The 13,842-nt window shown below is 40.1% G+C and overlaps 1 protein-coding gene across 7 annotated transcripts in view; it reads left to right on the top strand.

Annotated features, from left to right (window-relative positions):
- FAT1 (FAT atypical cadherin 1) overlaps window positions 1-13,842 on the top strand; it is a 296,807-nt gene that overhangs the window by 266,943 nt on the left and 16,022 nt on the right. For all 7 annotated transcript variants that reach the window (XR_012248471.1, XM_073645370.1, XM_073645374.1 and 4 more), the window contains 6 exons: window positions 1,725-1,882; window positions 6,990-7,452; window positions 8,937-9,090; window positions 9,192-9,302; window positions 10,120-10,751; window positions 13,623-13,757. Coding sequence is in view for 6 of the 7 variants with exons in the window: in XM_073645370.1 (XP_073501471.1) it covers window positions 1,725-1,882; window positions 6,990-7,452; window positions 8,937-9,090; window positions 9,192-9,302; window positions 10,120-10,751; window positions 13,623-13,757 (1,653 nt within the window). In the remaining variant the exon portion in view is untranslated. The remainder of the gene's footprint in view (window positions 1-1,724; window positions 1,883-6,989; window positions 7,453-8,936; window positions 9,091-9,191; window positions 9,303-10,119; window positions 10,752-13,622; window positions 13,758-13,842) is intronic.

Here is a 13,842-nt window from a genome sequence, read left to right as displayed (position 1 = left end):
CTAGGTGAAATGATGCATACATGATACATACATGAGGGATAGCTCTATCCAAATAACTTACCAGTGTTCTATATATAGTATGATATGGCCGGCAGTACCTCTGCTGATGACAACGGTGGAGTCATTGGGCTTATTTATACAGGGTGATTGACAAAGGATGGGGCAAAATTATAGCCTCGGTATTCATAACCGAGAGAAAAAAACATAAGTTTATTAAATTGAAAAGACAATTTCCAAGTTTTATCTATACACTACCAATGTTCAAAGTGATTTCCATTGGTAACACGGCCAATGTCTATGTGGTAGTCCAGTTCTTCCAGACGCAACTCAGCAAATCCTCGGATATGGACTCCACTGTTTCACTGGTCTGTTGTCTCAGGTTGTTCAGATCCTGTGTCTGGCGGGACAGATACACCGAGTCCTGGATGTAGCCCCACAAAAAGAAGTCACGGGTGGTTAGATCTGTTGATCAAGGCGGCAGCGCAGCATTGGTGAATCAACTTGAGACAGAGGAGTCCAAATCCCTTTGAATTTTTTGTATTAAATGGATAAAACATAGATAGTGTAACTTTTCATGTTAATAAATTTGTGTTCTCTGAATTATTAATACTGGGGCTATAATTTTGCATTTTTAAATCACCCTTTATAAGTTTTTTTTGTAGGCGAGGAGAGAAGTTAAGCTGCTCACCTGATGCTCTTGCGCCCATGTCCCGCTTTTGGCACAGAGTATATTCCATATGGAAGATATAGAAGTTCGGCCAACACTTGGATTAATAGTGATTTTCAGCGTTATTGGCACATGTTAAAATTCAGATTTAGTCATAAGTTGACAGATAAAAAGACACTGCTTATGCATTTCAGTTCTGCACATGTCTTTAGTTATAACCATATGGCTAAGTACACATAATTGATGACCTTTTATCTGTCGTCATATGTCTAAGTATGGATTCTAACATACTAGTAAAGCTGGTAATCACTTTTATTTAAGTACTGGACATTGTTAAAGGGGTTGTACTATAAACAACATTAACCATCTGTCCACATGACGATAAATGTATCATCTCTGACAGATCCCAAAATGTAGTGGTTCAAAGTCCCCTATGTGAATGGAGAACTATTGGAATGTGTTGCCATCATTCCTATAGACAGTGAATGGAACATTTACATGCAGGATATGGGACCCCATTCTTGTGATCGGTAAGGGTCCAAGCGGTCGAACGTCCAACTATCATCCTGCAGTTAGGTGATATACATTGTTTATGGGATAATTCTTGTAAGACATGATTTGATGGGTCACACAATGTGCACAAGTTTACTGAGAACTGTCCAGTTGGCATCCACCATAATTTTTTCCTAAAATTGTAGTAATACATAAGATGTAAGAATTCTAAAGTAGGAAAGCCATTCTTTTTTTCCGTACTTTTTTCTATGGGTCATTTCGGCCATGTGTTGCTGAGATTTGATAGGAATTGACTTATGTTCGTTCACCTTTGGATATGGCTTTTAGGCTCGTATCCAGAAATATAGCCTATGCCCTGGGGTATAAGACCAATGGTCTGGGTTACTCTTACTCATTATAAATAATATATAGTTCACGTTGTTGATTGATTTTTCATTTTGGAGCTGGGATTGGCGGTGAATGATGCTTATGGTGCATTAGTTGCCATCATAGGAACACCAAATGAAATTCGCAATGCTGAAATATATTTCTGTTTTCTTCTTAGTTGCCTCATCAGTCACATTTACTGGCAGCAGCTATATAAAATACAGACTACTGGAAAATGAGAACAAGGAAGAAATGAAACTTACCATGAAGCTCAGAACCTATTCTGCACATGCAGTTGTCATGTACGCCAAAGAAACCGACTACAGCATTCTGGAGGTGAGTCTTATGCCGCAGGTTGTTATTGGAGATTATTATTAAATTTATGTAGAATATTTTATTTTAGATGCACCCCCTCTGATCAGCTGATTGAATGGCACTGTGCCTTGTATTTGTAGCAATTGTCTCAGGTACTGCGGGTACTGTACTGCATACAGTGGAATGGAGAAATGGCAGAACCTCAAAACTAGCTGTGACTTCCTTCAATGTAGAATACTGTGTATATACAGTACAGACCAAAAGTTTGGACACACCTTCTCATTTAAAGATTTTTGTGTATTTTCCTATGAAAATTGTACATTCACACTGAAGGCATCAAAACTATGAATTAACACATGTGGAATTATATACTTAACAAAAAAGTGTGAAACAACTGAAAATATGTCTTATATTCTAGGTTCTTCAAAGTAGCCACCTTTTGCTTTGATGACTGCTTTGCACACTCTTGGCATTCTCTTGATGAGCTTCAGGAGGTAGTCACCGGAAATGGTTTTCACTTCACAGGTGTGCCCTGTCAGGTTTAATAAGTAGGATTTCTTGCCTTATAAATGGGGTTGGGACCATCAGTTGTGTTGTGCAGAAGTCTGGTGGATACACAGCTGATAGTCCTACTGAATAGACTGTTAGAATTTGTATTATGGCAAGAAAAAAGCAGCTAAGGAAAGAAAAACGAGTGGCCATCATTACTTTAAGAAATGAAGGTCAGTGAGTCTGAAAAATTGGGAAAACTTTGAAAGGGTCCCCAAGTGCAGTTGCAAAAACCATCAAGCGCTACAAAGAAACTGGCTCACATGAGGACCGCCCCAGGAAAGGAAGACCAAGAGTCACCTCTGCTTCTGAGGATAAGTTTATCTGAGTCACCAGCCTCAGAAATCGCAGGTTAACAGCAGCTCAGATTAGAGACCAGGTCAATGCAAAACAGAGTTCTAGCAGCAGACACATCTCTTCAACTACTGTTAAGAGGAGACTTTGTGCAGCAGGCCTTCATGGTAAAATAGCTGCTAGGAAACCACTGCTAAGGACAGGCAACAAGCAGAAGAGACTTATTTGGGCTAAAGAACACAAGGAATGGATATTAGACTAGTGGAAATCTGTGCTTTGGTCTGATGAGTCCAAATTTGAGATCTTTGGTTTCAACCACCGTGTCTTTGTCTGACGCAGAAAAGGTGAACAGATGGACTCAACATGCCTGGTTCTCACCGTGAAGCATGGAGGAGGAGGTGTGATGGTGTGGGGGTGCTTTGCTGGTGACACTGTTGGGGATTTATTCAAAATTGAGGGCATACTGAACCAGCATGGCTACCACATCACCTTGCAGCGGCATGCTATTCCATCCGGTTTGCGTTTAGTTGGACCATCATTTATTTTTCAACAGGACAATGACCCCAAACACACCTCCAGGCTGTGTAAGGGCTATTTGACCAAGAAGGAGAGTGATAGGGTGCTACGCCAGATGACCTGGCCTCCACAGTCACCAGACCTGAACCCAATCGAGATGGTTTGGGGTGAGCTGGACCGCAGAGTGAAGGCAAAAGGGCCAACAAGTGCTAAGCATCTCTGGGAACTCCTTCAAGATTGTTGGAAGACCATTTCCGGTGACTACCTCTTGAAGCTCATCAAGAGAATGCCAAGAGTGTGCAAAGCAGTCATCAAAGCAAAAGGTGGCTACTTTGAAGAACCTAGAATATAAGACATATTTTCAGTTGTTTCACACTTTTTTGTTAAGTATATAATTCCACATGTGTTAATTCATAGTTTTGATGCCTTCAGTGTGAATGTACAATTTTCATAGAAAATACAGAAAAATCTTTAAATGAGAAGGTGTGTCCAAACTTTTGGTCTGTACGGTATATACCGTATTTTTCGGATTATTGACACCCTTTTTCCCCCCAAATTTGGGGGAAAAGTGTGGTGCATCTTATAATCAGATTGTAGCTTACCGGGGGGAAGTGGGGCTGTGGTGGAGCGGTGGCAGAAGTGAGGTGATGCTGTGGGCCCCAGATTGGGAGGAGGGGGTGTTCGGCAGTGCGAGGTTGCAATGGGCTCAGGGCTTTCAGAAAATGTTGAGAGTCCCCACACTTCTCATCCTTTTCACTGAGGTGGACTTCGGGCAAATGGCCGCCGTAGGTGGCGCATGCACAGATCGAGATCTTGGCTCCCGAGATCTTAATCTGCACATGTGTCACCTTTGGCGACCAAAAGTCCACCGCAGTGGAACTGCGCCAAACACCCCCTCCTTCCAGCCCGGGGCCTGCAGCATTGCCCTACTCCTGCTGCAGTCAGCTTCCAGCAGCAAAGACCCTGCCTCCTGGGACCCTGCTCCACCGCAACCGTGGTGATCTTCTCATGCTTCTGGTGAATATTTGCATCTTAAAAGTATTCTACATTCAAGCCAGAACTAACATTGAGATTCTGTCTCTCATTGTCTCCATTCTACCCCTTGCAGAAGGGGCTCCTGTCTTCTATGATCAAAGCTTGCTAGCTAGATGTAGGGCACCCATGGTTATTCTTACAGCTGTGGTCCTATTGAGGCTCCTTGGCTCCAACTATGTTAGTAAAACCTATTACAAAAAAAAAGAAGAAACAAAGACATTAAAATTAAAAATAGCATAATCCTTAGAGGGTCAAAGTCCTGTAAAACCCATTTGACAAGTTGTAGATTGCGGCCTTGCTGACATTTGCTGTGAGCCCTCACCCGTGTTACTTAAGCTGCCACTTTTAGAAGTTGTATTATCTTGTTAATCAGTGAAGGAGCTCTGAATACTATTCCTTCATTTAAAAAGGAAATTTCAACTAGAGCCAAAGGGGATTTGTAACATTTGTGATTGCAAAAGGGGACGCCATATCAATCCAGCAGTCAAAATATAGACACTGTAATTTTGAAGCTGACGGTGTGGGGATAAATTGTGACATGCCTACTCATTGTTCTTCATCTCATGACTGCTGAAGTGTTCATATGAGAATGAATTGTATTTTCTTATTTGCTCACTTGTCATGTTCCGTTTTTTAAATAAAAGGCATAAACTTGTTTTTTTCTGTAAATTTGCATTTCCATTATTGTGCAGGGGGAACATTTATCATTACCAGATAGCAGCGCTGCTGGAGACATAACCAGTGAATAAAGCGTTATTAGTTTGTGTCACTACAGCGTTCAGCGTTGATTAGCTTTATTTACAAAAATGTGACGATGTGAATTTCCTCTTCGGATGTATGTGCAGGCTCATCAAGCTCATTCACAGCCAAGTCCCATCTTCATGATCCTTCCTGACAAGTTTGACCAGTTCCTGGCGCACACAAGAGCCCGTCAGTATGGGACTTGCCTCTCACATGACACCGCCATCACTCTCCCTGATGCTCTTTTATAAAGCATGACTTGATTGACGTTTCATTGAATTGCTTGTTACCATTTCCGGAAATTAGTATTCAGTGCATTGAGTGCCAGCGAGCACTCAAAAACTGGGTTCTTCCCCGGCTGTTATATGCCAGCTATAGTACTGTGGCTATTAAGAGGTCATTATTAGACCCATATGCACTTCTGGAAATAAAGAACTCTATCTCTTAGGACTAAAAGGGACATTGGCTCTTTTACTGGTGGCTTCTTTACTGATTGCACTACAACACAGCCCTCTTCACTTAAAGAGTTTTTCCCCCGAACGAAAGTTCATTTTAATCAATAGATCTTGGAACAATAATCATTTCCACAATTGGATGTGTTTAAATAAAATGTTCCTGTGCTGAGATAATCTTATAAATGTGCCCCTGCTGTGTACTGTGTAATGGCTGTGTACTGACCGTGCAGGAACATGGTCTGATCATACCACATCTCCAGGGCAGGGGAGGATGCAAAACAGTATACAGACATTACAGCTGATTCTTTCTGTGAGGTAAAACATTTCCCTGCCTATTTTTAAACAATGTTTTATTTCAAAGAAAGCATCAGCTGTGATCCCTTGCTGTAATGTCTGTATACTCTTTTGTGTCCTCCCCTGTCCAGGAGATGTGGTATGATCAGACCATGTTCCTGTACGGTCAGACACAGCCATTACGCACTACACAGCAGGGGCACATTTATAACATTATCTCAGCACAGGAACATTATCTTTGAACACATCCAATTGTGGAAATTATTATTATTCCAAGATCTATTGATTAAAAAAGAACTTTTATTCGTGGGAAAACCACTTTAAATTAAGCTATGTCGCAAATTCCTGCACAGTGGGTGACTGGCAGTGCAGATGTGCAGAAGTAAATACCAAAGAGTTATCAGCTTCTTCATTTCTAGATCATTGATGGTCTCAGAGGTTGGACCCCCTACCGGTCAGAATACTATGACATCTCTTAGCAATTTGTCATTCCATTATTATTATTTGCTTTTTTCAAGAAGATTTCCACATTTCTATATCAAACACATTTTAAATTGACCCTTTACCCTGGGACTGAAAAAGTGACTATGCGGTTCTCATGTATAGTCACATTTGTCTCCCGCAGCCTCCTTTGCTGAGAACGGGCTTTCTCTTCCTCCTGCTTCCAAAATGTCTTATTAGCATGGGGAGTGCAAAGGAATGTATAAATCATACCTTCCCAGCCTTTCCTATCTCACACCACAGGAAAGGCAGGGGAGACTCGGCTTAGCACGGCCGTCCCCATGTCACTGATGAGCTCATCTTGGAATCAGGAGGACTAGAACACCGATCTGAGTGGAGGAGGCAGCGGCCGGTAAAGAGAGGGCACCATGTAGAGGATGAGAAATATATAGTTACTGTTCAGTTCCTTGGTGGAACTCTTTAAATATCACCCATTGATACATAATCTTTAGGAAAGCATCAGTACAGTCAGGTTCTTTACTTGTATCTAATTTTTAATGTTTTGGTTGGAAATTTTAGATTTTATTGGTTTATCTCTCCATCCCATACTTGGACAACTGTTGTGATGACACCTTGGGCAGTGGGTAAACATGTAGAACAAACTCCAAAGAATTTGAAGATAAGCAAATCCATTTTAATAAATACCCTTGGATCATACACAGTCATGAAGATTTAATATAATGCTTCGTTTGATAAGTTTATTAAAATCTGTCCTAATCCCATGAATGCTTGCTTCCTTTTAGATTCATGGTGGAAAGTTGCAGTATAAATTTGATTGTGGCAGCGGTCCTGGCATAGTGTCTGTCCAAAGCATCCATGTTAATGATGGCCAGTGGCACACGGTGTCTTTAGAGGTTGATGGTAACTACGCCAGACTGGTCTTGGATCGTGTCCATACTGCATCCGGCACAGCACCAGGAACTCTGAGGACTCTCAACCTTGACAACTATGTGTATTTTGGAGGTCACATACGTCAGCAAGGGTCTAAACATGGAAGAAATGTGCCAGTTACCAATGGTTTTCGAGGTTGTATGGACTCTGTTATCCTCAATGGCCAGAAGCTACCTCTTCATTCTAAGTTAAAAGGCTTGGTACATATAGAAGAATCTGTGGATGTTTCTGTAGGATGTTCGTTGACCGCTGCAGATGCCTGCTTTGGCAATCTCTGCCACAATGGTGGGATATGCTCCCTCTTGCCAAGTGGAGGTGAGTCGAATTGTATTTTTGACTATATATGACTCAGATATAGAGCATAAATGACCAGGAATATAGCATAACTGAGTTTATCTGTTGGTGTTATTTAACGCTGCACATAAGAGGTCGTATATTCCAAAACTGCTGATTACCAACAGTACAACATGTTCCCTTTTGTGCAGTAAAGTCTAGATTAGAAAATCTATCTTCAGTTTTTATCTAGAGCCTCGCATACGATCAGACATAAAACAACCGATCCTTCATTTTAATAGCGCTATTGTTAAAATATTAATGGGGCCACAATGCAATACTGATTTTATTTAAAGGAAGGTTGAAGGAATACGGCACATGAAAACATATCAGTGCTGAAAACAAGAAATCTGTGTTTTTAATGTTGTGTTCTAAGTCTTCATCCTTAGCCAAAAGAAGTCATTAATGTCACTGACCATATGTTTTATAAAATATTGACCCATGTTGTATGTGATACTTCTGCAGCATATGAGAGAGGCTTTCAGCAGGATTGACAGTTTTGTTAGACAAGAAGCATTTATTTCAGGAAAGGGCAGTAGATGGCTGGTTGTGTCTGGACCCCTATCACAATTGACAAGTTATTAGGATACATTGATACTAGCATCTGCTTTCGTTATAATTCATTATTGGATTTTGAGATCACATTGACAGCAGGTATCCATCTACTTTAGAAACATGCTTTCCATTTGCTTTATAAGAGAGGGGTTTCTGCCTGACCTTTCTTCTAAGGTTAAGAGTCAGGACTTTATTCTCTGTGCCTCCATGTTCCTTACTTTTTTCAGTTGTAAAACCTCCAATTATTTTCAGTTTCTCTCCTCGTGACCTACAATTTAACAAAAGGCCCCTCCTCCGCGCCCCAAAAATAAATCTAATATATATGTGTGTATATATATATATATATAAAAATATGAAGGGCAGGTAATGTCACTAACATTGGTGGTTTACGGTTGTGCTCGTTTCTTAGTGCTCTAGGGTAGAAGAGGCAAGTAATGGTATATTTCAAAGTGGTAGCTGTATATTGGGAGGGTTGTACCAAAAAACTAAAGGGCATTATATACTGTTATATACTGTCTGCCACAGTGACATAACAAGGTCCCAGTACAGTTTACCTTGGTTGTCTTGTACCAAAGTTGTACCAAAGTTCATGAACAGCACCAGTACATTTATTATGGAAAACACTATATGCCTGGTGTCTTACATGTGTAATGTCTTTCACTTAGGCCTCTTAATCTCCTCATACACAATTTAGCCAGTTGTGTACTCTTTAGTAGAAGATATTCTAATTTCCACACTATAAAGGATGCCTATTGCAGATTTTGGTTCAATGTTACCTTGCTAGAAAGTGCGTCCTATAGTCAAAAATAATAATTTGGTGTGTGTAATTAGCCCATATTGCTTTCTTCTCGAAATATCGCTATCTATATATTGGTGCTCCCTTTTCACCCATTATTCACGTTTGTTCTCAGGTTACTATTGTAAATGTACTGCAATGTTTATGGGCACACACTGTGAGATTGCCATTAATCCCTGTGCCACCAACCCCTGCCTGTATGGTGGAACGTGCATTGTGGTGAAGGATGATTATTTCTGCAAATGCAGAGGGGAATACAGCGGCGAGAGGTGAGCTGTAATTGTGACTGATTTTGTCCTTTATCCCATACGAGAGCTCATGGAAACATAGTACGTCATGAACAATACATTAATGTCTCTTTGTTTTGCAGGTGTCAGTTGGGTCCATACTGCAAAGATAATCCTTGCAAGAATAGTGGTAAATGCATAGACAGCTTAGATGGTCCAGTATGCGAATGTGAATCTGGTTTCCATGGAGAAAGGTATAGATTTTAATTTCGGCTTATTAGTTTATATAGTTTTAAAGCAGACATAACACCAGCCTTGATTTGTCTGTTTTAGTAAATACATTCCCTATAAAATAACAGTTTTGGAGCGCCTATTCTTAAAAATTACCAATTTGTGTTGTTTCTTTATTTCTACTAGAAATTTTGAAATAATTTGACAACTGGGTGTTAAAATTCTGCACAAGCAGACTGCTGTTCAGATGCACACCGAGAGATCTGTAATAGATCTGCACATGTAGGCTGCCATTGTTCTCTGATTACACAGGATGATGTATTGCCAAGAGGGATGAACTTGTGCAGTACAGAAGATCAATTCACCCAATGAACGCGCATTTTGATCACTTATCGGGTGATCAGCTGCACTTTTGGACTGCATGATTATCATGAAACGAGCATTCCAAGGAACGCTCATTCATGATAATCTTGCAGTGTAAATGGACCTTAGTTTAGTGCTCTCTCCAGTCAGAAATCATACAGCACTTTGCATTTATTCCTTAATGGCTATTCCTTAATGTGCTTTTACAGATCTAGAAGATGAAGTTTTATAAGCTTGTCTGCATAACTATGAATTACACCATTCAATAATATTTGTCAGCAGGGGGCTTTTTCCTTATGTATTTCTGTGTGGAGCGACTTGCCATTATGGTAGTCATCAGTCACTGTCAATGTGACATTTAAAAATGAAACATCTACACAAGTCATCTTCTGATGTGAAAATCTTATGTACAATTTACATAAATCGCATTCCTAACCAATAACAGTGATTTATCTCGACTCATTTTCGTATTTGTAGGTGCATCGTTGACATTGATGAATGCCAGGATGACCCATGTTCTAATGGAGCCCTTTGCGAAAACACTTACGGCTCTTACAACTGTACCTGCAGTCAGGGGTTTGGTGGAAAGCACTGTACGGAGATTGCCATCAATAAATATGTCTCGACCTCCTGGAATATTAGCCTGGCTGAGGTCATTGGGATTATTGTCTTTATAGCAGGGATTTTCTGTCTTGTTGTAATCTTTGTTGTCTGCCGATTAGTAGCCAGTAAAAAGAAAAAGAGACAACAGGAGCCGGAAGACAAACACTCTGGGACTACTTCAGCATTTTTACAGAGACCATTTTTAGATCCTAAAGTGAACAAGAATATCTACTCGGATATTCCGCCACAGGTGCCGGTCAGGCCCATATCCTACACTCCAAGCATTCCTAGTGACTCTAGAAATAACCTGGACCGAAACTCCTTTGAGGGATCCACCATTCCAGAGCATCCAGAGTTCAGCACTTTCAATCCAGACTCTGTGCATGGACATAGAAAGGCAGTAGCAGTGTGCAGCGTTGCCCCAAATCTGCCACCTCCTCCTCCATCCAATTCTCCATCTGACAGTGACTCCATACAAAAACCAAACTGGGATTTTGACTATGATGGTGAGTGTATATATTATTTTACAAGCTTCATAGACCTTTTTTTCTGTGCAATTGCTAGTTATACCACATTGGCATCCTTACCGAACTCCGAGAATTAGTCTTTTGTGATCCACATTTCGGAATTCATGGCAATTTCCTTTTGTATATAAGAGACAACTGTAGTTGTGCAACGCTCTAAGCATTGGCGTTATGGGACTATTAGAGACTGTAATGGAGAGGGCTGTATGCAAGGACGTCACCGCTCTATTAAATTATATACACAAAGTGGCTATTGTGAAGTGTTCTGCTTAGATGATGGAGCCAGAGGTGGGCCCATAAGGTTTCCATACCTTATGGGCATACTCCCTACCTTCCAACTTATAGTAATTCATGAGAAAAAAGGATATAATATGGAGGTTAAAAAAGTGACGAATTCTTGTCCATGGAAGGTTTTAAAGACAAAAAAACAGAAATAGATAATTTGAAGGGGCCTATTTACAAGTAAACTCCGAACATAAGAAAAAATCTGTTTAAACATACTCTTTATTAAATATATTAAAAATACTCATGTACCACCACACACATGAACAAACATAGAAAAAATAAAAAATCAGTAGTAAGTCAGTGGGGGCAATAAGGTGAACTAATGAGTCCCTAACAGGACCCTATCTTTCCCCCTGCCTGACAGTCAGGCAGGGGGAAAGATAGGGTCCTGTTAGGGACTCATTAGTTCACCTTATCGCCCCCACTGACTTATTAATGATTTTTTTTTCTATGTTTGTTCTTCTGTGTGGTGGTACATGAGTATTTTTAATATATTTAATATAGAGTATTTTTAAAGTTTTTTTTCTTATGTCCAAGGTTTTAAAGACACTTGTAAAAGAAATAAGGGAAGTCTATTTACTAGGCCATGTCTTATGTGTCTCCAGTTGAAAGACCCCATGTATATAGGATGAAAGTGAAGCAACAATAAAAGACAGAACATATACAATTGATATTATCAACCAGCTCCATCAGTCATCTTCCATTAGATAGCCTCCAGAGGGTTTACACACAGGATGTATGCTTGTGCTTAGCTCTAACTCATAGGTGATGTGACTATACAGGGCCTTCTTCATTCTTTATATCAGTCTTCTCTGTTTTGTGACATCTCTAAATGTGCAAAGCTGTCCTAGTTACTTATCTTATTCAATGCCACGTTGTCATCCGGTTTTTCCACTCCAAGCTAAAGGCATCTATGTATAGGCTCTGTAATGCTGATTAAAACTATACCTTTATTTTAGACATCTGGGTTATATTTTAGAAAATATTTTTGTTGAATTGTTATGCAAATGAACCACAAGTGTACGGGAACTAGTAACGGGAGTGAAGCAGTTGGTCAGTGTTTGGCGCGTTCTGCAAATTATGCAGATGGTGACAGACGTCTGTATCTGGACCATCCATGAGGAATGAAGGCGCTTGCACTAGGTATTGGGCAAGAGAGGCAGGTCAGTGAAAAAAGAATGAATTGTCAATTTCTTTCTTTATTTTATTTATTTCTTTTAATCACTTGTATAGCGCCATTAATTCCACAGCGCTTTCCACTGACAGGAGACAGGCTACGGACGGAGAATAGGGAAGACAGGCAGCAGAGCACTTGCATCTGATTTGCATAACTATTCAACAATAAATTTCTCTAAAACATAAACCCAGATTTCTAAAATCTAGATATGGATGTAATCATCATTCCATTACCTTTATAAAGATACTGTTAGTTTGGGATATAAAAACCTGATGACAGGTTCCCTTTAAATAGAGAACAGTGTAAAATCATGAACTTTTCCCACTAGTCAAAGTGACTGGTTCTGATCTCCACTGCTATAATATGAACCCATTCCTAATTACCTTGATTGGGGAGTACTGTGGTTTCATAGAATTTATTCATAAGCTTAAAGGGGTTAATTCTACATGCTGTGAGGATTCTCTGATGCCGGTGACGGGAGCAGCGATTTGGACACTTCCAGCCACACTCTGTCTAGATGTGTCCGGCCTTGATCAATACACTTGTATTGTTCAAGGTCGTGCCAATCGGCATGTGACCACACGTATGCAAATTGCATACTGGCAGTCATGTGCCCGCCGATCCCGACGTGCGCAATGTAAGGATTCACAAGTCTGCAGTCACATAGAGTGACTGCAGACTTGTAACTTAAGGCCGGACACCTATGATTGGATAGGCGATATCTTGTTGATTGTTGGGGGTCCGACCACTGGGACCCACACTAATCATCAGAATAGGGCAGTTTTATCCCCATTAGATGGAGCTGCAGTGGGCATGCTTGACCGCTGCTCCATTCATTCCCTATGGGTATGCTGAGGCCCACTGATCAGTAAGTTATCACCTAGGCCGTGGATAGAGAATAGCTTGTTTTAACTGAACGCCTGCTTTAATGTTTTTTTAATAAAGAATCCACTTAATTATATAACATAGATTTGAAGCTATATTTGTACATTTTTCCTGTCGGCTTTTTTACAATTTGTAATCTCGATTCTCTTATCTCTGCTTTCAGGAGCTCAATATTTGCAATGTTACAATATCTATGTTTTCTGTCCCATTTAAAGTAGGCAATAATCCCCTGAAGAACGACGCACTGTTATGCACATGTAATCTCCAAAAACCATTGAACCAAATAGCTTTTTTTTCTGCCTTGGAGATTTGTTCTCTGTGTTGTGTCATTTCAATTATTATTTCATTTGAAAGTAATTCTGTGATTGTTACTTTGAAACATATTTTATTGCTGCTTTGCTTGAATTGAACAGCTACAGACAGCCCTTTGGGAAATGATCAAAGATAGATCATATTAATTGAGTGTCCTTAACATTGTGACATTGTATCTATTTTTGCGCTTTCAGCTAAAGTTGATCTTGACCCGTGTCTTTCAAAGAAATCTCTGGATGAAAAGCCTTGTCATCTCTACAATCCTCGGGAGAGCATGTCTGAGATTCAGTCTCTTAGCTCCTTCCAATCTGAATCCTGTGATGATAATGGTATGTGTGAGATTATATTCTTGCAGACATATGTATGTGACATTGGATACAGAAAACTTTCTCTGTATCTCTGTGTGAAACTTAT

The sequence above is a fragment of the Phyllobates terribilis genome, unplaced genomic scaffold (genome assembly GCF_046119375.1).
Source record: "Phyllobates terribilis strain yellow unplaced genomic scaffold, ASM4611937v1 Scaffold_1__5_contigs__length_1240528914, whole genome shotgun sequence".
Classification (NCBI taxonomy): Eukaryota; Metazoa; Chordata; class Amphibia; order Anura; family Dendrobatidae; genus Phyllobates; species Phyllobates terribilis.
This window is presented reverse-complemented; position numbering and strand designations above follow the sequence as displayed.